Below are 26,054 nucleotides of genomic sequence, written 5' to 3'. Positions count from 1 at the left end.
TGGTGCTGGTGGTGGTGGTGGAGGAGGGCCAGAGGGCAACAGCTGTTCCTCATGAGGATGACCTCACCATTCTTAGGAAAAAGGCAGCGGTTGAGAGGAGGAAACGGAATGGAAAATACAAGAGAGAGAGAGAGGAGGGGGGGGGGAAACAGAGAGAGAGAGGGAGGGGGAGGAAGGGGGAGAGTGACAGAGAGAGCTAGAGAGAGAGAGACAGTGAGAGAGAGGGGAGAGGGAGAGAGAGAGAGAGAGAGAGACAAAAAGAGAGTGAGCGAGATAAAGACAGCAAGCTAGAGACAGACAGACAGACAGACAGACAGACAGACAGACAGACAGACAGACAGACAGACAGACAGACAGACAGACAGACAGACAGACAGACAGACAGACAGACAGACAGACAGAGAGAGAGAGAGAGAGCTGTGCAAACACACCAAGGCCAAACCAGGCGGGGTCGGTAGCGCGGCCAAACCAAATATTTACGATGTGTGTGAGAAGCGCCTCTCTGTACATCAAGAGCAGCAGAGGCTGCAGCCCCCCCTGAACAGAGAGGGGTACAGCAGGCCCTCATCCACAGCCAGCGAGTCCCCCCCCCCCCCCCCCACAGCTCCTGATCAGCAGGGGAGAGGCGTCTGCCGGGGACCAACTCACAGTGCGTCATCAGATCCCTCAGAGAGGGATTCAGCCAGCCCCCTCCTCCTCCTCCTCCTCGGCCTTCCTCCCCGGTAACGGGGCGCACGCGGAAAAACAACGCAAAGCCTGGAATGCGTCGGCGCCGTTTAAAGCAGTAGACGCGTAAAGAGAGAGTCCCGTGTGTAGAGGTTCACCCTGTGTTGCCTCCCGTCCTTGGTCCCCCCCGCCCCCCCCCCGCGGTGGAGCTAACAGGCTTTGGACTGAGAGGGGACGACGCAGAGAGGACATCACAGAGGGACACACAGACAGGAGACCTCTGTGTGTGTGTGTGTCTCACCACGCTGACCACCTCCAGGTCCTTCAGGTAGGTCCTCTCTGTGTGTTGTGTTGTGTTCTGTTGTGTTGTGTAGTGTGTCTCTCACCACGCTCACCACCTCCAGGTCCTTGAGGTAGGTCCTCTCTGTGTGTTGTGTTGTGTTGTGTTGTGTAGTGTGTCTCTCACCACGCTCACCACCTCCAGGTCCTTGAGGTAGGTCCTCTCTGTGTGTTGTGTTGTGTTGTGTTGTGTAGTGTGTCTCTCACCACGCTCACCACCTCCAGGTCCTTGAGGTAGGTCCTCTCTGTGGTCAGCAGCTCCTTGGCGATGAAGTAGGCGCGGTCGGTGGGGAACCGCTGCATGGTGGGAGAGAGGAGAGGCTGAGCTGGGACCCTCATGGACGTCCTACCGGCCGGCCCCCAGCCCATCCCTCATCTGGGGGGAGGGGGTTCAGGAGACAGTACTGGGGCCCCGGGGCCCCAGGGGCCGCTATGTAGGGCAGGTATTCTGAGGTAAGGTATCCTGGGCTATTTTTTAAAAAGGTCTAGCGCTGAAGAACGAGCAGAAGACAAAAAGGAGGAAACACACCCCCATAACCGCTGGAACACAGCGTCCCGGGCAGTAGGGAGTTATGAGAACGATCTTCATTATTCACTGTTTGTGGATGAAACCTTCAGGAGAGGTTTTAATACGTGTGTTCCTACAGCTGCTGGGTTGTTACACTTCTAAGAGCAGTGGTGTCCTGACAGCACTGCGGCGCTATAACTTAGTCCTCCCACCGGGAAAGGTGTACCAAGGTTGTTCCGTGTTTGCAGTGAGCCAATCACCCGCTTACAGATCCCGCCTCGAGCAACATGATTGGGCAAAACTAATACGAAGCGAGGTCAGTGAAAGGCTCCTTCTCCGTGATTTCAGCTAGCCTGATAGCAGACCTTAGATACTGAATCAGACTTTAGATAAAGAATCAGTCTTAAGATAACGAATCAGACTTGACGTAACAAATCAGATTCGAGATTATGAATCAGATTTGAGACCATGGATCATATTTGAGATTATGAATCCAACTTTATAAATCATACTTTAGATACGAATCAGACTTTAGATACTAAATCATACAGATTATGAATCAGACTTTGGATTATGAATCCAACTTTATATATTACTTTAGATAACGAATCAGACTTTAGATAACGAATCAGCCTTTAGACGATGATCAGCCTGTAGATGCTGAACCTGCAGTCTGATTTGACCCCCCCCAACCCACCTTCCTGCGGCCCTCGTCTTCGTCGTCCGTGCGCACGCAGCCGGCGTCGTAGAGCAGCGGGCTGGTGAGGGGCGAGGGCTGGCGCCCGTCGGGGCTGAGGCCGCAGAGGTCCAGGGACTGTTTCTGGCCGTTGAGGAGCGTGTGGGGGCGGGGGGCGCCCGGGGACACCAGCCCCCCTCCTGAGGAGAGAGGGAACACGGAGGGGTGGAGTGAGGCCGAGAAAAGGTCAACAGCTCACAGAGAAAGACAGAAGGAACAATGCGGCCCTCAGCGCAACTCTACCGCGGACAAAGAGCTACGGTGGCAGAGAGAGGGACAACATTCGACAGGTCGGCTTTGGGTTTCTGGAACCGTCTGTGTGTTCGCGATCTCGGGTTGTTCCCCCCCCCCCCCCCCCCCCCAAAGCAGTACAGTCTTCGGACCACTGGGTGGCTCGGGGGCAACAGGGGGGAACGGTCAAGGCTTGGGCCAGCGAGGGGATTGAGGGGTGGTGGGTGTAGGGGTCAAAGCACTGTCGCCCATCCTTTTGCCAAGAGTTCAGACCGGTCTTGGTTGTGTGTTGGGGTAAGGGTCTCCCGTCTGGACACTCTTAATCCTACGGACGTCCCACTACAGCAGCTACCTCCATCTACCACCACGCTTACTCACACTGCTCAGGCCTTACCCCCGCAACCACCTCGCCACACACCATAGTCTGCTGGGTTTTTCCCCGGGTGCGAACGGCGTAAACAGAGCAGAGATTACACACACACACACACACACACACACACAGACCTCATTTAATGGGCCACCACACGCTAGGACAACGGAGCGGGGATTAATCTAGTGCGGGGTTTTCTCGTCACGACATCGCCGAACTGGCCGGGCGCCAACACCGCAACGAGAGAAGGGAGCGGAGCTACGAGCTATACAGGCTGCACGCACTAAACACAGATAACGCTGAAGGGATAAACACACGTTATAGCAGAGCCACCGACACAAGAGCCACGAGACTGGGAGGGGGATAGGAAGACGTCCCGCCCGTCGAACCCACGCAGCAGAGCAGTTGCCCTCTTACACAATCAACCGGGGCGGTACTTAGGGAAGAAGAGCCTGAACTTATTCTCAGATACAGCCGCACACAATGTGGATGAAATCAATGAAAGGCACCATCAAATAGAGTGGTTTGTAAGTATGGAGAGAGAGGGCGAGAGAGCGAGAGAGAGCGGGCGACACAGAGAGAGAGAGCGGGCAAGAGAGTAAAGAGAGTAGTTCGGAAGACGAGTGTTGCATGTCTGAATAATTAGCATGCCCGTAACAAAAGGTCTAAATACAACACCAAGCTCAACGATTTAGTGTCATTATGTTACGGACTACGCCTGGGTTAATAGGTAGAGCACATAGTAAACGATAGTCGCCCATTGGTTGATGGAAGGAGCCGGTTTACAAAGCAGTCTTGCTTATAATATCCCCTCATTACAAATTATGTTTCCATTTAGGACCAGAGATTCATATTATCAAGAATCTCATCTTCATCCGAACGTGGAGCCAGCATCACAACTGAGGAAACACTGAACAGGATGTTAACCATGTCTGACACACACACACACACACACACACACACACACACACACACACACACACACACACCTTGATTTTCATCTCATCCATGTGTTCTGGGTCCCAACACAACTGTCGGCTGACTTGCTGCAGTGAATAAGAAGACATGCAACAAGTATGTGTCGTGTTGCATTGTTTACTGTATAGAAAGGTAATGACCATCATGCACCATTACAGATGGACACACAGGTCTGAGCTGGCAGACAGGAGAGACATGCAGACAGAATGGTACATGGATTAGACAATGAGAGAGACACAGAAAGAGAGACAGAGACAGACAGAGCAACAGAGAAACAGAGACAGAGACAGAGAGCGAAACAGAGATAATCAAACAGAGCAGTATAACAGAAATGAGAAGAGGGTGAGGAAAATGATTTACTTAGGGTAGAAAATAAGTGGAGGGCTTTGTTGAAATTAATAGTTCACCCGAGCTAAAGCAAACAAACCACATTCTCTATATGCATCATATCCACCAGGACATTGTTGGCTTTCATTCATCCTATTACGCTTCCGAGTTGTTCTTAGTCTCAGAGCTTGACTGTAAACAACTCCCACAGCCTGATAATCTAATCCACGTCAACTCAAGACAGGCGGTATGAAGTCAAAGTCAAAATAATCAGTTCCATCGATGCCTAACGGCATAAACATGAAACCCAAATCACTTTAATGAAGGACTTAGCTAGCTCTACATGCTAGCTCTACACGCTAGCTCTACACGCTAGCTCTACAATCTAGCACCCCCTTCTTTGACGAGCTTAATCTGCAATGTCATCCAACAGAGGGTAAACAGCTAGAAACCATCGTTCCCTGACAGAAGACACAAGGAAAGGCATTTGAAACCAACCAGCTGCACCCAATCATTAAAGTGGCTCAAATTATAAAAAAAACACAGAATAGTATAAGAGAATAACGGTGACATATTCCACGGCTACACTCTCCAAGGTTAAACTATGAGGTTACCCTAGCGTTGGGGACCATTGTCATCATCTTTATATGTACAGCAGTAAGTCCTATTGGCACCAAAAAAGATGAGCAAAAAGCTAAGTGTGTTTATGTGTGTAAGTGCGTTTATGTGTGCATGTGTATGTGTGTGTGTTGCCATTTAAAAAGGGCTACACCGCTTTGGAGGGCAGACACCTAGGGGTGCGTCTGAAACGCAGTGCTCCCATTATCCAGTGATGAGAACCAATGGCTAAACCCTCGGAACACAATGGGTTGGAAAAGGTCCACAGAGGTCCCCAGACGCTGGAGAACACCTCCACTCTAATCGCCCGTCACCATCCACTCTAAAAATAGACCGCAGGCCCCATCGTGGCCTGAGGACGACGGAATCCTCTGGGAGCCGTTAGCCGCTAAACCCCGTCAGCTGCTAACCCGTTAGCCGCTAAATCGTTTGCCGCTAAACCCCGTTGGCGGCTAACCCGTTAGCCGCTAATCCGTTAGCTGCTAATCCGTTAGCCGCTAAACCCTGTTAGCCGCTAACCCGTTAGCCGCTAGCCCGTTAGCCTAGCAGCTGAACACCCGCCCTGGGTCCTCGTCGGTGAAGGCGTGGCTCTCGTCCAAGCCGGGCCCCTCGTCCAGCTGGAGGCTGCCCAGAGAGTACGGGGTCCTGGGCAGGAGGCGGGAGCGGAGCGGCCCGCTAGCACCGCCCTCCACCGCGCTACCGCCCGTTAGCATGTAGCCTCCGCCGCGGCCGCCGGAGACACAGGCGGCGGCGGCGGCGGGGTCCGCCTCCGTGTCCGAGTCCCCCTCGCTGGACTCCGAGCCGCTGGGCGTGAAGCAGCCGTTGACGCGCCCCGCGGCCGGCGGGCCGAGGCTGCCGCGGCTCCGCGTGGCGCCGTGGGCATGGCCCGCGCCTGGCCCCGCCCCCTCGCCGTCGGACAGCATGCAGCGCTCCAGGGCGGCCATGCGCTCGGCCCGGGACAGGGCCGGCGCCGGCGAGGGGGGCGGGGCCGAGACTGGCGAGGGGTCCGCGGGGGAGCGGTGGGGCCGTCGCCGCGGCGACTGCGGGTAGGGGATGCGCCCGGGGGGGAGGAGCCCTCCGAGGGACGGGGGGTCGTAGCTAAGGTGGTCGTCGACGCCGTGGCGCCCGTCCTCGCCGTAGCCGTTGTGCTCGGCGCCGGTTCGATGGGCGGGGCCAACGGCGGTGTGGGCGGAGCCCGTGATCTGCTGGGCAACCATGGGGCTCCCCGTGCGTCGGGGGCCCCCCGTCCCGTCCCCCACACCGGGGGGGTAGAGCGCCCCCTGCTGGCCGCCCCTCTGGTACAGCAGCCGGGCCGCCTCGCTCATCTCCCCGCCGGCCGGGCGGGGCAGGGCTGGAGCCGGCGCCGCCTCCCTGTGTCTCCTCCGACCCAGGACGTCCTCCTGCAGAGGGGGGTAGGACTCACTCCCGCCCCCCGCCCCTCCCCGGGCCTGGGCCACGCCCCCCGCGGCCCCCCGCCCCACGCCCACAGAGACGTACTCCCCCTCGAGGTCGCTACAGCTGACGTACGCGTGGGAAGAGAAGCCGCTAGCCGGAGGAGAGCGAGAGGCCGGACCTGTGTTCAGAGGATCCGGGTGGGGGCGGGGCCTGCTGGGCTCCTCCGGGTGTGGGCGGGCCCCTCCGAGGGGGGGCGTGGTCCGGGGGTCCTCGCGGCAGTTCCTCAGGCTCACCGCGGGGCTGGCCCGCGTCCGGGGGGAGGAGGGGGCGGGATCTTCTGCGGTCACCAGCGCCGATTCCTTCCAGTGGCGCTGGGGCGGGGAGTCCACTCTGCCACAGGGGGCGCCGCTCTGCTACGGAGAGACAGAGAGCGAGAGGAGAAGAAGAAGAAGAGGAGAAGAGAAAGAGAAAGAGAGAGAGAAAGAGAAAGACAGAAAGTGACAGAGAGAGACACACACACACAGAGAGACAGGGAGAGAGAGAGAGAGAGAGACAGAGAGAGATAACAGAGAGAGGCAGAGTGACAGAGATATATAACTGTTATTAATCCCTGAAGGGACATTCATGTTACAGCAGCCAAAGTGGCCTGAACAGTGCATAGAAAGACTGATAGATCAAATAAATAATAAAGACAGCCAAGACCTCTCTCTCAGTATGAGCAGTAATCTGCATTACACTGGTGAACCAAGAGAGTAGAGAACAGATACAAGACACAACACTTCAATGACCTACGCATAACTTGTTCTCCTAATTACTGAAGCTAATCAGACAACGTTTGAAGTGTTGATTGGAAATTGCCTGGCAATGCTACGACTTTGACCCGTCAGGATGAGACAGTGAAGTGAGGTGATGAACGGCTAACCTGAGCTAGCACGGCTAGCCTAAGATAGCACAGCTAGCCTAAGATAGCAAAGCTAGCCTAAGATAGCACGGCTAGCCCGAGCCAGCACGGCTAGCGCGAGCCAGCACGGCTAGCGCGAGCCAGCAAGGCTAGCCTAAGATAGCACGGCTAGCCTAGGATAGCACAGCTAGCCTGAGCCTGCACAGCTAGCCTAAGATAGCGAGCCAGCGCGGCTAGCGCGAGCCAGCACGGCTAGCCTGAACCGGCATGGCTAGCGCAAGCTGCCTGGGCTAGCACGGCTAGCCTAAGACAGCACAGCTAGCCAAAGGTTGCACAGCTAGCCTGAGCCAGCACGGCTAGCCTGAGCCACGACAGCTAGCCTGAGCCAGGAGGTTAGAACAACAACAGGACGGACCTCTGAAGGCACCTCCTGCCTCCGCGGCGAAGGCACGGGGGACAGCCGGCAGACATGTTGGACCCGGCTGTGTTTCCTGGAGGGGGGAGACGACAGGGCGGTCAGAGAGCGCTACACTCCTGCTAGGCTAACAGTTCTGTCACCAACAATACAACCTTCTTTGAGATACATAGTTCATTCAATATGCTTGTATGTCCTTGCACTTTGTAGTACAGTACTTTGTAGTATTGTGCAGCGTCTTATCCTAGCTATCTGTGTTATATAAGGGGAATGGGTTAACTTAGTGATTGTTATTGCTTGGCACTTGGTTCTATGAACATTCTTACTGTACCGACAGAGATATATTGTTGTTTCTCTTTCTTCTGACAAATGTTATTATTGTAAGTCGCTTTGGATCAAAAAATATCTGCTAAATGCCCGAAATGTAAATGAGATGTCTTTTGTCCATTACCGAGGCCCCCAGTTTAGACAGTGAGAACCTCCTTTATGGCTCCCCTTTCGTTCCCTTATCAATATCCACACCTAAACAATTTAGATGGTGAGAACCCCCTCTTCGGTTTGGGTTTCTGTGTATCCTGAGAAGTTTGCGTCTACGTTGGGACTATAAAGGTCCTTAACGTGTATCGGCCCGTCTGAGATGCTTGGCTGTCTGTGAGTGCCCCCGTGATCATGCTCCATTACATCTAATACTTTGCTGTCAGGAAGTGTGTAGGAACAAGGGATTATCTCTCAACAACTCCCATCATCATAATCACCATCATCTTGTCACTCGCAGAGTTGTTTTTAGTGGTTGTTCAGACAGACGTCTGAACAACCACTAAAAACGACGAACTTTCACCTTTCAAACGGGATCTTCTTAAACTCAGACTCCTTCACGTAGTCGATGACCTGCTTCTGCGTGCGGCCGCTGCGGAGAGAACACATGACACGCGGTGTGACGGACGCAGAGTTACAGGGAAATACCACGGCGCTACGTCACGCGCTGCACAGGAGAAGGCGGAGCAGAGAGGGGGCGGTAAATGGCTAATGGGCTGCATTTATACAGCGCTTTTCTCACCAGCGGCCACTCAAAGCACTTTACAATACTGCCGAACATTCACCCATTCAGGGCCACATTCACACACCGACGGCGGTGTCAGCCACGCAGGGCGACAGCCAGCTGGTCTGGAGCAGTCAGGGTGAGGCGTCTCGCTCAGGGACACCGACACTCGGCTAGGAGGAGGAGATCGAACTAGCAACCCTGCTCTAGTCAACCAGTCAACCAGCTCTACCTCCTGAGCCCCATGCCGCCCCTGGTACCTGAATCTGAAGGAGGAGCCGCGAGTGAAGAGGACGGGCTTGGGTTTGGGCTTTGGCTCCTCGAAGAGCCGGAAGAAGGCGTGGTACTCCACGCAGATCTTCCAGAACACCTTGCAGCAGTCCCGGCTCCCCATGAGGAACTCCAGGGTGTCCTGGTACGAACTCTGGGGCGGGACGACCATGACGGCACGGTTAGTAAACACGACAACAGCGCCGTTCAGACACCACACACACTCCATCGACGGAATATGAGGGAAGACTTACGTTCAGGTCGGCTCTCAGCTTGATGAGGAAGCGTTTCCTCTTGAAGCTCAGCTTGCGTACTTTGGACCAGTTGAAGGCGTTGATCCGCGTGTGTCCCTGTACGACACCGAAGAGGCAATCAGAATTAATCACCAAATAAACAGACGGACGAGGTAATACTGCACATTTGATAGTAAAACACTTTGGCAATTTAGCCATATGGGGGAGCCAGCTGGTCTTGTGCGTTTGACTCACTACCGCAAGGCTCTGGGTTTGAATCCCAGTATCTGCAGTCTGCCTGCAGGCCTCCTTTAAGCAAGGCACATGTATCACATGACTGACAAAACATGTACCCCACACCGCGAACCCCAACACATCAGTATCAGCTGATGTCTGAGTAACAGGCCTAAGTCCCGCCCACTCAGGCCGGCGCTCACCTGAAAGACCAGCACCCCTGTGTGGGACGCGGCCAGGCTCAGCTGGGTGCCCTCCCGGTCCTTGGCAGGGTGCTGTCGGACGCCGTACATCTCCAGCCGGCGCGCCACCTCCAGCAGCTGGTAGTCCGACTCCGCCGGCGTCTGCCCACTAGCAAGGCACATGCGTTGGACCCGTTACTCATCTGCTGGTTTCTAAAAACACCGCCATCATAGGCCCAGTCGGCACCTATTGTAGTCCGAGATCTCCCCTGGTACAGAGGGATCCCACAGCCTACTGGGAGAGGGATCCCACAGCCTACTGGGAGAGGGATCCCACAGCCTACCGGGAGAGGGATCCCACAGCCTACTGGGAGAGGGATCCCACAGCTTACTGGGAGAGGGATCCCACAGCCTGCTGGGAGAGGGATCCCACAGCTTACTGGGAGAGGGATCCCACAGCCTACTGGGAGAGAGATCCCACAGCCTACTGGGAGAGAGATCCCACAGCTTACTGGGAGAGGGATCCCACAGCCTACTGGGAGAGGGATCCCACAGCCTACTGGGAGAGGGATCCCCATCCTACTGGGAGAGGGATCCCACAGCCTACTGGGAGAGAGATCCCACAGCCTACTGGGAGAGAGATCCCACAGTTTACTGGGAGAGAGATCCCACAGCTTACTGGGAGAGGGATCCCATACCCTACTGGGAGAGGGATCCCAAAGGAGGGACCTTTCCCTGCGCCTTTAGACGGCCCAGATTCAGGGGGGTCTTTAGGGGGGTCTTTTAGGGGGTCTTATAATGTGGGCCCGGTGGAGCCCTTTCAGACCGGGCTGACAGCTGGACCGATAACAACCAGATGAACGTCGTTTCCTTCTTTTTCATTTTAAAATAATTAAGGCAATAGAGGAGGATTATGACATGACTGACAAAACAGAATTTAAATATGGACTCCGACTCGGGTTTATGATCGTTCAGACACACCAAATGAAAACTGGGAGCACGGATTACGCTTTCGGTAATTCGTCCAAATGTCTTAAATCCCACAAAATCACCCAACAGAGTTTCAATAATTGAGGTGGTGGTGGTGGGGGGCTCCTGTGCTCATCCGAGAGAGAGAGCGAGAGAGTGCGAGAGAGAGGCAGAGAGAGCGACAGATAGAAGACAGAAAGAGAGAGAGACAGACAGACGGACAGACAGCGACACAGACAGTCAGAGAGGAGGAGGACAGGACGCTAACAGACATCCTACTTCTAATCAGAGCCGAGGCCTCAGTGTTTCCCGAGCGTTGGGTACTTAATTAGAGCTCTAACTCTCCGCGTGGCAGCGCGCCACCAGAACCACGCAAGCCCTTATCTTATTTGCAGTAACTGGAAGCAACACAAAAAAAGACAAGCGAAAGAGTGCACTTAGACCTAATGGAAGCTTGTGCGTGTCAGCTGACTGGGTTGGGCAGGCGGTCGCACGTCATGCTGCATCGCTAGAGGAGAGTGAAGGAGACCTGGAGCTCTCCAATAACCTCCGGCGGCCGCCCCGCCCCTCCCTCCGTTTCGTCCCGGGGACGGACGAAACGGTTCTCCCACAAAGGGCCGGTGACCGGACCCAGGCTGAAGGGCGGCTGGCCGGTGAGTACTGAGGCCTGGCTGCTCCTGCCTCGGGGGTCCGGTCTGAACCCACCGCCGCTCGGCTTTGGATTAAAAGCGTTGAGGGGCACTTAGCAACTTTATGGTAAAACGACGCCATGAATAAAACTTTGGTCAAAAGGTCAAACGGCGGACCGACGAAAATATAATAACTTGGCCTCTCTGAGCGTGATTAACAGCTCTTTGAATCACTCGGTGAAAAGGAGAAGTATAAATAAAACGGTAATGGGCTGGTCATGTGTGACCTCTGATTTAATATCTCCAGTAAACCGCCGAAGCGTTTCATTCCAGGACACAGCGATGAGATCTAGGCCGGCGTATTCCGGGCACAGAGCTCTGGAATAACAGGAATACATTCATGAATCCCAGACCGCTGGGAGCTCCTGGCTCTGCCGCCGGGAACGAGCAGGAGGTCCGTTACGTTCTGGGAGATGAGGAACCCACGTGTTCTTGGAGTGGAACTCCATGATGCGATCCATCAGGGCCATCTGGTCTGGAATGTAGTTGTTGTTGAGGAGGTGGGACCGGCTCTGGCTGCCCTCGAAGTCCCCGATCTCCGCTGGAGCCGTGGAGGAGGAGGAGGAGGAGGAGGAGGAGGAGGAGGAGGAGAAGAAGAAGAAGAAGAAATCGTTAAAAACACTCCATGCTAAACAACGATTAATGGCCGGTGTCGGCTGAAGCTGCTTCGGAGACCGGGCCGCTCTGGCCTCAGAATAATAAGGCAGTAATAAGAAACGTAAGCGCTGCCGTTCCTTGAAGCAGCAGTTATATACTCACACAGACCCCCCGGGGAGGAGCAAGTGTGACAGTGAGGTCGACACATCGCCCTCCTCCACTAGCTCCCTTGAACCCTAGCTCCCTTGAACCCTAGCCAGGAGGCTCCATGTTAGCTCTATGCTAGAGGATTGTTCCTCAGTTATTCCTCACCCGGGCCTGGGTTTAAATCCTGCTGGTTGCAAAGGAACACCGGACATAGTAGACTATGGGGCGGCATGTGGCTGAGGTGGTAGAGCGGGCTGGCTGGTAACCGGAAGGTTGCTAGTTCGATACCCTAGCTAGAGTGTTGAGGTGACCCTGAGCAAGACGCCTCACTGCCCCCGATGATGGCCGTCGCCCTACGTGGTCGACGTCACCGTCGGTGTGTGAATGTGCGCATGAATGGGTGAACGTGAGGCAATATTGTAAAGAGCTTTGAGTGGCCACTGGTTAGAAAGGACTATATATAAATGAAGCCCATTTACTATGGACAGATTTAGCCTGATCTTAGCAGTATACAGCTATATGTATACACGTAGCCGCAGCATCCACTTTATAGCTGATTACTCACCAGTCCACACTAAGACGACCATCAGCAACCTGTACGACATGTTAACAAGACCATAACTAACCAGTAATCAATACCATGGGATCAGAGTGGCCGTAATGGACGGCAGGCGGCCTGTGAGCTCAGAGGAGCTGAAGACCAGCGCGACCACGCCTGCTGCTGCGTTCCCTAAGCGCCGCATTAAACAGAGAGCGTTACGTCTACACGCTCCGGGCGACGCTCCCAGCCACATTCCGCCCCCTTTAGGGAATATCCTGAATTATGTACGCTGGGTAAATGCTGGAAAAACCATTAAAACAAACAACTAATTTAAGATAAAATACCACCGGCGGGTGAGTTGTTGCACATTCATGGCTTTTAGAAATATAGAACATTAATAAAAACTCTCCGGTATTCCCATGAGCAAGGCACTGTCTTTAATCAGCGAGTTAAAACGCCGTCTTTGCCATCAGATAAAGTGCTGATGAGCGTAAGCTGAGGGAAGGCTGCGTCTGTTTCCTGGAGGGTCGCCGTGCCTTGTCCGTGGAGATGCTCAGAGTACGGAATCTACCTGAATGGTATCCATAGCAACACAGGGATCCTGGTGGTTTCCTGTGTTTGGGTCCTGGTTTGAGGACATGCTCGGCATGATAAACATGACAGTACTGCGTTGCCTGTTGAGTAGCTTCCCCCTCTGTGTTTGGGGTTGTGTGTTAGAGGGGGGCGCTAATGTAAAAGACAATTATAATTAGATGAGCTAATTGTTTGGGCTGTTACAATAATAATATAGTTTGAAAAATGGCCACAAACCACAAATTACTGTTAGTGGATTTTACCATTGAGGTTATGGGTTTATCTACAGTGTTTGACATAGAATCACTTTAGAAGATGCACAGATTGTATTTGCAACATCGACGGTACAAATCATAGACGTAGCATGGTGACTTCACCTATTGGTTTACACAGCGCCCTTCTGAGGGTGTAGATTTGCCTCCTGTGTTGCTCTATTGTTTTGGAACCATTTTTGCAACCAGCAGCAACGATCAATATTTGGCACGCAGAGGGCGGGAAATGAATTGCCGCCTCGCACGGCTAGGACTAGTTCATAGTCAATACTTAATTACTTTTTAATGACATAAACTGTCCAACAGGACCTCGCGAATACAAAGTGTGGAGATGATCTCCATACTATACTGATGCAACTCTCTACATTGTTCCAACTACAGGTCTTTCAAATAACTACATTCTAGCCCAGGGGGGCCCAAATTCTTCCCAGTGGAGGGCCAAAATGTAATCGTGGGGAGGCTCGTGGGCCAAAATTTTAGTTTTTCGGTATATTTAGTCAAATATTTGGGAGGCGGCTGAACAGGATAGGAGCTCAACAGCGCCACCCTACCATCAATGTATCACAATGTTATTCTAGGGTCAGGAATGGAAGTGCACCAATAAATAATATTCAATGAGAGCGAGCGCAGATTCCGAGCGCTGATGGCGGAAAACAATAATATATACAGTTGGTAAGGCGCGGGCCAAATAAAATCTGCCCCAAATTGGGCAGCCCTGTTCTAGCCTCTACCGTGGACCACCTACAGGCTGTTAGAGGAACTACATGCTAGTCTCTAGTGAACCACCTACAGGCTGTTAGAGGAACTACATGCTAGTCTCTAGTGAACCACCTACAGGCTGTTAGAGGAACTACATGCTAGTCTCTAGTGAACCACCTACAGGCTGTTAGAGGAACTACATGCTAGTTCCTTCCGGCTGGGCCTCACAAACACCAGGTCATGGCTGCCACCAGGTTCACAGCCACGACTCTTAATAAACAAGCAGAACTCAGCAGGAAGGATGAGGATACTATACATTATATATGACAGGTTTGCTGCACTCACATTGGATAACGTGGGAGACCATTAGGGCGGAGCTACTGTCGTTGCAGGTCAGACGTCCGGCGGAGAGGTCCTGCTTCAGCTGGAGGGCGAACAGGTACCTGGAGGAGACGGGAACACGTTAAGACACAAGGAATACACTGGAGGAACGGGGAACACGTTAAAACACAAGGAATACACTGGAGGAACAGGGAACACGTTAAAACACAAGGAATCAACTGGAAGAGACAGAGAACACGTTTATAACAAGGAATCATCCAAAGGAGACAGGGAACACGTTTATAACAAGAAATACACTGAAGGAGACAGGGAACACGTTAAAACACAAGGAATCAACTGGAGGAGACAGGGAACACGTTTATAACACGTCAACCGAAGGAGACAGGGAACACATTTATAACACGTCAACCGAAGGAGACAGGGAACACGTTAAAACACAAGGAATACACTGAAGGAGACAGGGAACACGTTTATAACACAAGGAGTCAACTGGGGGAGACGGGAACACCTTAAGACACAAGGAATACACTGGAGGAGACAGGGAACACGTTTATAACTCATCAATCGAAGGAGACAGGGAACAAGTTTATGACAAGGAATACACTGGAGGAGACAGGGAACACCTTTAAAACACAAGGAATACACTGAAGGAGACAGGAACACGTTTATAACACAAGGAATACACTGGAGGAGACAGGAACACGTTTATAACACAAGGAATACACTGGAGGAGACAGGGAACACATTTAAAACACAAAGAATACACTGAAGGAGACAGGAACACGTTTATAACACAAGGAGTCAATTGAAGGAGACAGGGAACACCTTTAAAACACAAGGAATACACTGAAGGAGACAGGGAACACGTTTATAACACAAGGAATCAACCGAAGGCGACAGGGAACATGTTTTAAACAAAGCATGGACTGAAAGAGATGTGCTCTGCAAGGGGAGAAGTGAGGGGACTCGGTGACAAGGAGAAGGCTGTGTGACTCCTCATATCATAAAGTGTCAAAAGTCATTTTGATGAAGGAGTTTTATATGAACACCGAATCTCTTTGCAGGTGCCGTAAAAAAACACTTAGAGTCGAGACTGAGTCTGGCGAAACGTGTTCAAAATGGGTTTGAAACGTTGACATTGTTATTATTGGGGAAAATAAACACCTTGGGAGCAATATAGACATTGTTCGAAAGTAATTCTGTTAGCACATTTTACACCTGCGTTATTGATGTCAGCATTCAGCCGCCTCTCCTACATGTCCCCTGGCAGAGGCAACTGACATAAACCTTTACAATATCATCATCACGCGTGGATAAGCAACGCACACACACACACACACACACACACACACACACACACACACACACACACACACACACACAGAGCGAGAGAGGGTGATTGAGTGAGAGTGAGAGCGAGAGAGCGAGTACGCCCAGGCCAGTTCTGTCTCACCGCGTCAGTTCCTCCAGTAGCTGGGCGGGGTCCGGGGGGTAGAACTTCACCACGAAGCGCAGCACCGTGTGTTTGGGTCCTGACCGGGAACCACGATGAGAACACATTAGGAACAACGTTACAAAGAACGATGCTAAAGTACCCGACACAGGTTCAATTCACCACACTTCTTCAGCAGTCCCTTCCATCAAACATCGGTTTATTTAGAGGGACATGTTCCATTGTACACCACCAAAAAAACCGGCAGACGCAATTATTCATACGGATAAAAATACTCTCCATAAAGTGTATGTAGTGTTAAGCGTTCAGTGTTGAGTCGCCCACTCCATCTCTCTACTCATGCACGGCTTGTGACAGAGTGAACTTACGTCGGAGCTGCTTCATGAGAGGCTTGATGAGGTCCAGCCACACCTGAGGAGCAGAGGAACAGAACGGCCGCTCAGAACAGCAGGAACCACAGCAGCAAGGCGTCGCCACGGAGCGACTCCCGACGCCCTCGGCCTCCCCACTCACCGTCATCTTGTGGTGGTCCTGGAACTCCAGGCCGAAGTAGTCCCCCTCGATCAGGTTCATGTGGGTGCACACCAGGTCGAACAGCACCTTGCCCGGCGCTCTTTGCTGGAAGAGAGAGGAGAAGAACGGTCACGCACACGCATTGAGGGGATACACAACATTCAATGAGCGATTTACATGGGGCTGTGAGAGAAAGAAGAAGAGGGAGAAGAACAATCACACAGGGCCGAACAAATTGTGCAATAGTACTACTGATCATGACCCATGGGGAAATACAGCGGGTGTGTGTGTGTGTGTGTGTGTGTGTGAATTGTTTCTTGTTTGTCGTATGATATATGTGGCCTGTTTCCTATATGAATGCAATGTCTGCATTTATTTTATGGAAAGCAGCTATATGTGACAGCATTGGGGTCCAAGACAAATTTCCCTCCAAGGAAAATAAAGTGTATCTTATCTTATCTTACATACGTAGTGAGGGATACACAACAGTTAAAGAGCGATTTACACGGCGCTGTGAGAGAAGAGATCTTCATAAAATGAAATCAAGAAGCAATCCAGTTAAAGTCGCGGTTTTCATTGCCACGCAAATGCAGTTTAATATTTCACTCTTCCCTACACATCCTTAATGAAACGTATGTAAACAGTTTACAGGCTCACAGTCAAATATTGTTTTCCCCTTAAATTTTAGATCAAGTTCCATCACAATGCACACGGTGGACTATGTAGGGCTAAGATTAGTGTCTGTATGAGTGAGCTTAGTGTCTGTAGGGCTAAGATTAGTGTCTGTAGGAGTGAGCTTAGTGTCTGTAGGGCTGAGGTTAGTGTCTGTAGGGCTGAGGTTAGTGTTTGTAGGGCTGAGGTTAGTGTCTGTAGGGCTAAGATTAGTGTCTGTAGGAGTGAGCTTAGTGTCTGTAGGAGTGAGCTTAGTGTCTGTAGGGCTAAGATTAGTGTCTGTAAGAGTGAGCTTAGTGTCTGTAGGAGTGAGCTTAGTGTCTGTAGGAGTGAGCTTAGCGTCTGCAGGGCTGAGCTTAGTGTCTGTAGGGCTGAGGTTAGTGTCTGTAGGAGTGAGCTTAGTGTCTGTAGGAGTGAGCTTAGTGTCTGTAGGGCTGAGGTTAGTGTCTGTAGGAGTGAGCTTAGTGTCTGTAGGAGTGAGCTTAGTGTCTGCAGGGCTGAGGTTAGTGTCTGTAGGGCTGAGCTTAGTGTCTGCAGGGCTGAGCTTAGTGTCTGTCGTCTGTGTGACGGACTGCAGAAGTGATGAATTACACAGAAACACCAGAAGAGGGGGCAGGGTATTACAGCGAGAGGCGACTAGGCTGTGCCGACACATGGCCAAAAGATACTGGGTTCGATGCCCAACGTCCGCAGGCCTCCTGTAAGCATCCCTGAGCGACACGCCCCCCCCCCCCCCACTACCTGCTCCTGAATCCACTGATTTACACGTCACTTTGGATAAGCGCATGCCTGTCAAACGACTGACAAGAAGTAAATGAATCGTAGAGCTGCTGAGCGTCATCGCGACGAACTGAGGAGCGCGGCCCGCTGCTCAGAACGCACCCTCCCAACGTCCAGCTCTGTGGAGCCACGTGACCCTCCACAACGGATGACTGAAGAATACCTCCACCCCAAACTCTCCCAGCAGAGCCTGCCAGCTCCCCCACCCCCTCCACCCCGTCTGGGGTGGGGGGGGGGGGGCCCAGCAGGGGGTGAGGAGGGAGGGATGAGGGTCATCACCGAGCCTTTGATCTGTGCTTTCAGTGTCGCTGCAGTGGGACCAAGAGGGAGCTAACGGGCTTTGAAGCCGGTACAGTAACAGCACACACACACACACACACACACACACACACACACACACACACGAGATGGGCCAAATCTGCTGCTAGTCATGGTGGGAGGGGCCGGGGGCGTTAAGGAGAACAACATGGCTCTTCTCAAAAGACCAAACAAGGAGCTTGCTCTGCTGAGCTCTGCACCAGATAGACATTAATTCATTTAAAACTGGCCCAACTTCCCCACCAAACACTGGCTCTTCCTCCCCAAACACCGGCTCCTTCACCCCAAACACAAGGTCATCAACAGTCAGCACACAGAAACGTACCCCGGTGAAACAGCCTCTCCCAGCCCACCCCGGTATTCACAGAGACCGAACCCTTCGTTTGACTGCACAACACGCTGGTTACTGGCTGCTATAGAAACACATTCCTGTCTTGATGATGTCTTGGGGTACGGAGAGCAGAGAGCTGAGAGAGAGACGCTGAGAGAGAGAGAGAGAGAGAGAGAGAGAGAGAGAGAGAGAGAGAGAGAGAGAGAGAGAGTGTGTGTGTGTGGCACGTCGTCGGTTGGTTCTTTAGGGCAGACTCCTCTCTCTGGAGGGTGGAGGAGGAGGAGGAGGAGGAGGAGGAGGAGGAGTGGGGTTTTAAGTGGAGCAGAATGTACTCCGACGCTACGCTCCATGTTTACAGTAGCGCCCCCCCCCCCCTCCACCCCCGGCTGTGGTAATGAGCCCACTGGGGTTCTGCTTCTGGCGTCCGTTTGGACTCCGCTACGCCTCGTGTTCAAAATGGACGACTTGGCGGTCGGCGAATGGCAGGGGGCCCACTTCCCCGACGCCCGGGGACACTTCAGCCACTTAATGAACTCCTTATAGTTTATCAATTAAAGAATTCACTGGGCGTCAACCTTTGTTAATGCCCTGTTCCGTTTTGAGAACAGAATAATCCCGCTTTTGTTATTTTAGTGAAGAGATTGCATTAACCACATTTTCTATTCCAGACGTCATCCAGACAAAAAAAAGTTGTTCAATTTAAAAATCTATATTTCAAGACGGCCTTGGCCGAGGCAGGCGGCCAACCTCATAACGTTTCCGATGGTCGACGCTCAACATTACATTATGCACAATAAATAATAACTTCCCAGCACTCCCTCCCTCCCACCTCACCACCAGCTCCCAGAGGTCAGCTCAGATCCCATTAAGAGCCAACAGAGTGGTGGGCTCTAGTGGTGGTGGTAGTGGTGGAGGTGGTGGTGGATGTGGTGGGGGTGGTGGTGGAGGTATAGGTGGTGGTGATGGAGGTGGAGGTGGTGGTGGAGGTATAGGTGGTGGTGATGGAGGTGGAGGTGGTGGTGGAGGTATAGGTGGAGGTGGTGGAGGTGGTGGTGGTGGTGGTGGTGGTGGTGGAGGTGGTGGTGGAGGTGGTGTCGGAGGCCGAGGACATGAGCCAAAGAAAGCCAAGCAGGGCGTGGGGAAACACGAGGCGAGGATCTGCGCCTGGCTGCAGCTCGTCTCTCATTTCCTCCCGTGGAAATGGGCTGTGGAGAGGAGAGGACAATGAGAGCAGGAGATAGGACGGGAGAGAGGGCTGATTAGAGACAGAGAACTGCTCATCACAGAGAGAGAGAGAGACAGAGAGACAGAGAGAGAGAGAGAGACCGAGAGAGAGAGAGAGAGACACAGCGAGAGAGACAGAGAGAGAGAGAGAGAGAGAGAGAGACAGAGAGAGAGACCGAGAGACCGAGAGAGAGAGAGACAGAGAGCGAGAGAGACAGAGAGAGAGAGAGACCGAGAGACAGAGAGAGAGAGACCGAGAGACAGAGAGAGAGAGACCAAGAGACAGAGAGAGACCGAGAGACAGAGAGAGAGACCGAGAGAGAGAGAGAGAAAGAGAGAGAGAGAGAGAGAGAGAGGCACAGAGCAAGACCAAGACAGAGAGAGATTGTCGAACATAAAGCCTATCACACACACAAGCACACACAGAGACCGAGACAGCGAGAGAGAGAGAGAGAGAGGCTGAGGGAAGTGATTGTCCCGCCGTCTGAGAACACGAAACTGCCCGACGCAATCTGAGAACCCCGGCCATTAATGAAGCAAATGAGTCACGCTGATCGATGGCCGAGGGTCCAGTGCCCAGCAGACAGCCATTCACAAAACTCCTCCTCGTTCCATCTCCACCCACCTCCAGCTCATCCCCAGCGTCCTCCACCCAACACACGCATGGAGCTACGGAGGAGACGGGCTGTGATGCTGCCTCTTTGTGCTGTGAAGGTCCTCTGGTCTCCGTTCTAAGGCACTCCAGGGTTCGTTGTTCCTCCGCTGACACACCCTCCCTGCCAGCCTTACTACACCCTGCGCTTCGTTTCTCAGCACATACCCACAGCAGTCACGTAACAAAGGAGCCGACTGGAGTCTGTACGGCAGGGCGACAGAGCCATCCTCTGAAGAGCCTCGGGAATCAGACGCATCGCACGCGAGACGCAGAGACCCCCCCTCTCCGTGCAAACTGCACTCGACGGGGGAGCTCGTCACAGGCGCCTGGTGTCAGACTCCCCCGTTCCTCTCTGAAACCCCCCCCCCCCCCCCAACCAGACACGGTTACCGTTCAGTGGCTGCCTGACATTTCCCTCATATCCACGTCTCCCTGCACCTCTACGGGAACAAAGGAAATGTCACCGGCACACGTTAACAGCAGCAGCAGTAAGCACTAGAACCAGTAGCAGCAGTACCAGTAGCAGCAGTACCAGTACCGGTACCAGCAGCAGTACCAGTACCAGTACCGGTACCAGCAGCAGTACCAGCAGCAGTACCAGTACCAGTAGCAGCAGTACCAGTAGCAGCAGTAGCAGCAGCAGTACCAGCAGCAGCAGTACCAGCAGTACCAGTAGCAGCAGCAGTACCAGTAGCAGCAGTAGCAGCAGCAGTACCAGCAGCAGCAGTACCAGCAGCAGCAGTACCAGCAGTACCAGTAGCAGCAGCAGTACCAGTAGCAGCAGTACCAGTAGCGTATCCCTGAGATGTGCTGGCGTAGCGGCCCATCAGGCAGACAGGCCCTGAGTCAGCTGCTCCTTGGATTTATTTATTTATTTCCGCCTGGCTCAGGCGTGCAGGAGCCACGAGTCCGTCTGGGCGCTCTCCCCCTGAGACGGTCACGGCCGGACCGGACACCGTGTTTACACGTCCGGACGCCCGGGGGGTCCTAACCTGCTGTCCCTACCCCTGCTGATCTACTGCCCGACGGGACGCTCAGGAATTAAGATGACAGCGCCTAGGCAGGCACACACACACACACGGTCAGACACACGCGCAAAACCCTGAATGTTAACGTCCATTCAGAAGGGTTTCTGTAACACACTCCGGACTAATTATCCAAATCACCCAATTACCAAAGCCAATCCCAAATACACAAACAAATACACAAAGCACCACCACTTGAGGTCACTTTGGGGTCAGGTTTCAAAGCTGTGTGTGTGTGTGTGTGTGTGTGTGTGTGTGTGTGTGTGTGTGTGTGTGTGTGTGTGTGTGTGTGTGTGTGTGTGTGTGTGGCTCTTCCCCAGGTCATGTTTCTCACGCTTCACTGAAGGGGGGGGGGGGGGAATTTGGTGGGGGGGGGGGAGGAGAGGAGGACAGGGTTGGTGAAGGTGGGGGAGGTGAGGTTGTGAGGACGGGTGATGGCAACCACCCCCCACCCCCCACCAGCCCTGGAGGGCTTGAGACAAGAACAAAGACGTCTTGCCTGGTTAGATGTGAGGCACGGGTATAGCGACGCAGAACGCTGACTGTTTCCACTGGAGGGGGGGGGAGATAGACGATAGACACTGTTTCCACTGGGGGGGGGAGATAGATGATACACACTGTTTCCACTGAAGGGGGGGGAGATAGAAGATACAGACTGTTTCACTGGAGGGGGGCGGCTCTGTTACTGTAGCTGCTGGTCGACTGTGAGCAGGAGGCCGTCACCGCGGTGACGCCTCGATGGGGTTGCGTTGAGGTCTGGGCTCCGGGGCCCGCTGGTCTGCGGCGGTGTGGTGGAAGGCTCCACCGCCGCCGGCTGGAAGCTGTTCCCCTCTGCAGGGTGGTTTGTGACCGTGACATTCAGAAAAGGTCACTGCGGCCGTTAAAGTGGGTGGGGTGTGGGGGGGGCGAGTTAGACAGGGTATTAAAGCGGCTGTAAAGAATGGCTCAAGGGTTACGGTAGGGGTGAAACCGTCTTCCTGTGTGTAGCAGCCGGTTTATTAGAACGAATGAGACTTGGCTGTTTGTGGAGCCACCGATTCATCCCTTTCTGATTTATTGATTAATCATTAAGTCTATGAGATAAGGTCAGTAATGATGAGAAATGGCCGTCACGAGCTACCAGAGCAGCCTGCTTTGTCTAATGAGAAGGAAACAAAAAAAAACAAAAGTACACATTTGTTACGATGATCCGAGAAAGAACACAAAGACATTTAGCCGATAACGGTTTCGGCAACCAGACCAAAATGAATCTGTCGGAATGGACCCGTCACCCGGGCGTCGTCCTGTGACACGCAGGCTGACGTTTCCCCGTCCACCACAGGCGAGACGAAGTGGCACCACGCCGGTCGGTGAGAGCCAAAGGAGAACTCTCGAGAGGTTCCCTCTCCCTCCACCGATCGAGCGGGCAGCTCACCACGCGGCGGCGGCAGCAGTGGAGATGTCGGCTCCGTCTGCTGTCATTGGAAACACATGTCTGCCGGAGGAGACCGCAGGTCCGCCGCTCACCGGCTCGTTTCCCCTCCCAACACTCGGGCCGAGGGGATCCGGTCTGTGGGTGTTTCTGTGTGTGAGTATGCCTCTGTGTGTGCGCATGGCTATGGGGGTTTTTGTACGTGTCTGTGGGTCTGTGCGTGTCTGTGTCTGTATTTGTGTCAGTGTGTGACTTGTGCACGTGTGTATTTGTGTGTGCGTGTCGATGTGAGTGAGTGTCTGTGTGTGTGTTTGTATGCGCATGTCTAAGTGTGCGAGGGTCTGTGTGTGAGATTGTATGTGCATGTGTGTCCGTGCATGTGCGTGTTGGTGCACTAGTGTGTGTGTGTTTACATGCGTGTGTCTCGGTGTGTGCATGTCTATTTGTACGAGCGTCTTTGTGTGAAATTGTGTGTGCATCCGTGTCTATTTGTGCATGTGCGTGTTTGTACATGTGTGTGCGTGTACATGCGTGCATGTGTACAAGTGGGTGTGTGTGTGTATGATTTGGGGGCAACAGGGCATGCATGCTGAAGCCTGCGGGCGTGTCACCGCGTACGCATGTTCACCGGCTGGGAGAGATGAGCAACGGGGAGGGGGGAAAGAGGGAGGAGAGGGGGAGTGTCAGAGCATGTTCACTGACGGTAAGCAAAGACTAAAAGGGGGGAGGGAGGGGAGGCAGACTTCATTGAGATTCAGGTCATGTGCTACCGGAACACTCAAGGGTGACTTCAGTGATGCCGCAAGATGACACAGTGTGTGGGTGTGCGTGCGTGTGTGCGTGCGTGCTTGTGTTCATAATTGAAACAAAACAACTGTAATCTCCCTCATCTCGCTGTCAACAGCCGCCATGTTTACATTTGTCGTTTCTGAGCACGGCTCAAAATACAATAGAAGACATTTTAAAAAAGGCGCTCTTATTAGTCCGAAAAAAAAGACAAAATACACTTAAATAAAAGTCTTCTTTGTTTGGATTGGTGGGTTTTCCAAGAACCGAATCTATGGCCAAAAAACATTAAAGGAAAAGCAGCGAGAGAATGTGGGGATTGGGCTGCCACAGCTGTCAGAATCGCTCTGTCACACCGGCCTCCGCCTGCAGGCTGCAAAGGACCGGCATGGGAGGAATGCGTCTGATTGAAGGGGGAGAGTAGGCCGAGAGAGGGGGAAAGCAGGCTGAGAGAAGGGGCTCTCTGAGAGAGCCGTCTCCTTCTCCTGGCCAGGGATTTACTGATTTCAAAGGGCATCCGGAAAGACCTGGAACACAACCAGTGTTGCTTTTGCTTATGCACTTGATTCATATTTCTGCACTTGATACATATTTCTGCACTCGAGTATCGCTCGATGCTCTGCATAAAGTTCTGCCCGTTTGTCAAGGTCAGCCTTGCAAAATGTGGTCTCTACCTGGATAAATAAAGGCTGAGGAATCTTCTTCAAAAAAGAAAGAAGAGACGAGCAGTGCAGCCTGCTGTGCAGGCGAGCTGGGGAGCTACAAACACATTGATTCTGCATAAAGCAGAATGGAGTGTGCCGTTGGAAACAGACCAGAGTGAGCCTCCCAACAACAGCCACAAATTATTAAATAGATCCAACATGTCCGAGGTGTGGGTGCCTTTAAATGCATGCCGTAAAAAGGGTGCACCATGGAAAACACGTCTTTTACGACCACTGCCCGTAATAAAACGCCAGTGCATATGGCGTAGGCTGCACACTGGACTACTTTTATCGCCCTCATACTGAATCACATTAATAGATAAAGGATCCTTCTCTGGAATTAGCCACGCTAAAATCTGCCCTTGTTTCTCCCTCTGCTTTGTACCCCGTTGCGTCTGCAGAGAGGGTAAAGCATAGGGAGAGAGGCTGAAGAGCACAGCAGAACCACCATGCTGTCAACCAAAGCCAGAGCCTCCACCAACCGAGGAACCACGGCCAAACAAAACAGTGAGTGCACTGTGAAACGTAGCGGCTCAGGTCGTGATATACGTTGTTAACCACGCTGGGAGCCAGGCCCGGTTCTGACAGTATAGTACCCGGGGCTGGGTGGTCCCTCCTGCCTCCGCCTCTCTGGGCGGAGGCACGGTACGCCAACGTCTAGTTTCTCTGGCGGGGAACCGACAGGAACATGCACTCATGAATACTAAACCATTCTAACACACGCCGCCTCAGGTGGGTGATTTGCAGAGAGATGTCCGATCACATTCTCCTGCCACGGCGCTGGTTAATCATCCCCCGAGACTGCATTATTAAAACAGATAATGCCTTCCTGCCCACAGAGCCTGCCTCAATGTGGGATCAGCCTTTCATCGCTTCTCCCTAGTCCCTCTATCAGGGGTTCGCCTGGGGAAATCATGTTACCAGTCTGAAAAACAAATACCCTCGGACCCATATATCAATTGAATCCTTTATGCGAGAAACTTTAAATTGTTAAAAGTATTTCAGTTGATCACAAATCCAATTGTATCTACACTGATAATGACATGTTATTGAATTAAATACAATTAATGACTCTTCATTAAATAATTAAAGAGAGATACCATCTCAGCGGCGCAGTGTTAGAATTACCAATTTAAAAACAGACAAAGAATTTAATTTTCCTCAACACAGACATCATTTTAGCTCGCTCTTCAAGATGGCCGCTAACAAAACATTAGAGCCAGTAATAAATCTATTCTTTCCACCAAGCCATCCGTGCTCGAATGAAGAGGCTTCAGCACCACTGGCATGTTTAAGAATAAGAAGCAGAACTTCCTCCCCATGACTAATCCCACATTACTCACACACCCGTCTGGACGGTGATTAAGCTATATCTCAGACACCGGTACTCAGTGGAAAATGAAGAAATGTATGAGGTCGCTGAGGACAGAAAATCACCTTAATGGACATTAACACAACAGCCACAGCTGTAGTAAGGAGGTTATAAATTATTATTACGATACACTCAGTCATGTTATAATTGCTAAAACATTTAAAATGGGAAGAATCGATCCAGAAAATACATGGCCGGCAACATTTCAATGTTATGTGATGTCGTGATCAATACCATTATCCGTACTTTAACCCAGTCCTACTGAGCAGTCAGCTTCACTTGGGGAACACCGTTACTCTGGAGTTCAAAGAACGGTTAACAGACCAGCATCCATGTAGTGTGATCAAATGTCTTTTGCGACAGACGGTGAGGAGAACAGTGAAAGTGAGGACAGCGAGGAGAACTCAACGCAGCATTAAGTAGAGTCAGGTGGGGTCAATCAACAGGTGAATTGAAGAATGAATTGATCGGCATAACACACATAAGGTCAGATCTACCGGGACAGGAGGCACTGATCCAAGGTCAGTTTCTAAGTCTTT

General features: G+C 52.5%; 1 protein-coding gene across 2 annotated transcripts in view; it reads right to left on the bottom strand.

Annotated features, from left to right (window-relative positions):
- The window catches only part of LOC307072018 (FERM, ARHGEF and pleckstrin domain-containing protein 1-like), a 61,527-nt gene that overhangs the window by 13,918 nt on the left and 21,555 nt on the right, over positions 1–26,054 (bottom strand). Inside the window, exons 3-15 of one of the 2 annotated variants that reach the window (XM_079731166.1) lie at positions 16,238–16,342; positions 16,093–16,135; positions 15,725–15,803; positions 14,275–14,372; positions 11,527–11,641; positions 9,464–9,611; positions 9,048–9,143; positions 8,784–8,947; positions 8,323–8,391; positions 7,485–7,560; positions 6,347–6,581; positions 2,211–2,389; positions 1,213–1,302 (exon numbers count right to left, since the gene is read on the bottom strand). In XM_079731166.1, coding sequence (XP_079587292.1) covers positions 1,213–1,302; positions 2,211–2,389; positions 6,347–6,581; positions 7,485–7,560; positions 8,323–8,391; positions 8,784–8,947; positions 9,048–9,143; positions 9,464–9,611; positions 11,527–11,641; positions 14,275–14,372; positions 15,725–15,803; positions 16,093–16,135; positions 16,238–16,342 — 1,497 coding nt within the window. The remainder of the gene's footprint in view (positions 1–1,212; positions 1,303–2,210; positions 2,390–6,346; positions 6,582–7,484; positions 7,561–8,322; positions 8,392–8,783; positions 8,948–9,047; positions 9,144–9,463; positions 9,612–11,526; positions 11,642–14,274; positions 14,373–15,724; positions 15,804–16,092; positions 16,136–16,237; positions 16,343–26,054) is intronic. The other variant, XM_079731167.1, reaches the window with a different exon arrangement.

This window comes from Pollachius pollachius, assembly GCF_949987615.1.
Source record: "Pollachius pollachius genome assembly, chromosome: 3".
Classification (NCBI taxonomy): Eukaryota; Metazoa; Chordata; class Actinopteri; order Gadiformes; family Gadidae; genus Pollachius; species Pollachius pollachius.
The sequence above is the reverse complement of the archived record's forward strand: the minus strand, read 5'-3'. Positions and strand labels throughout refer to the sequence as shown.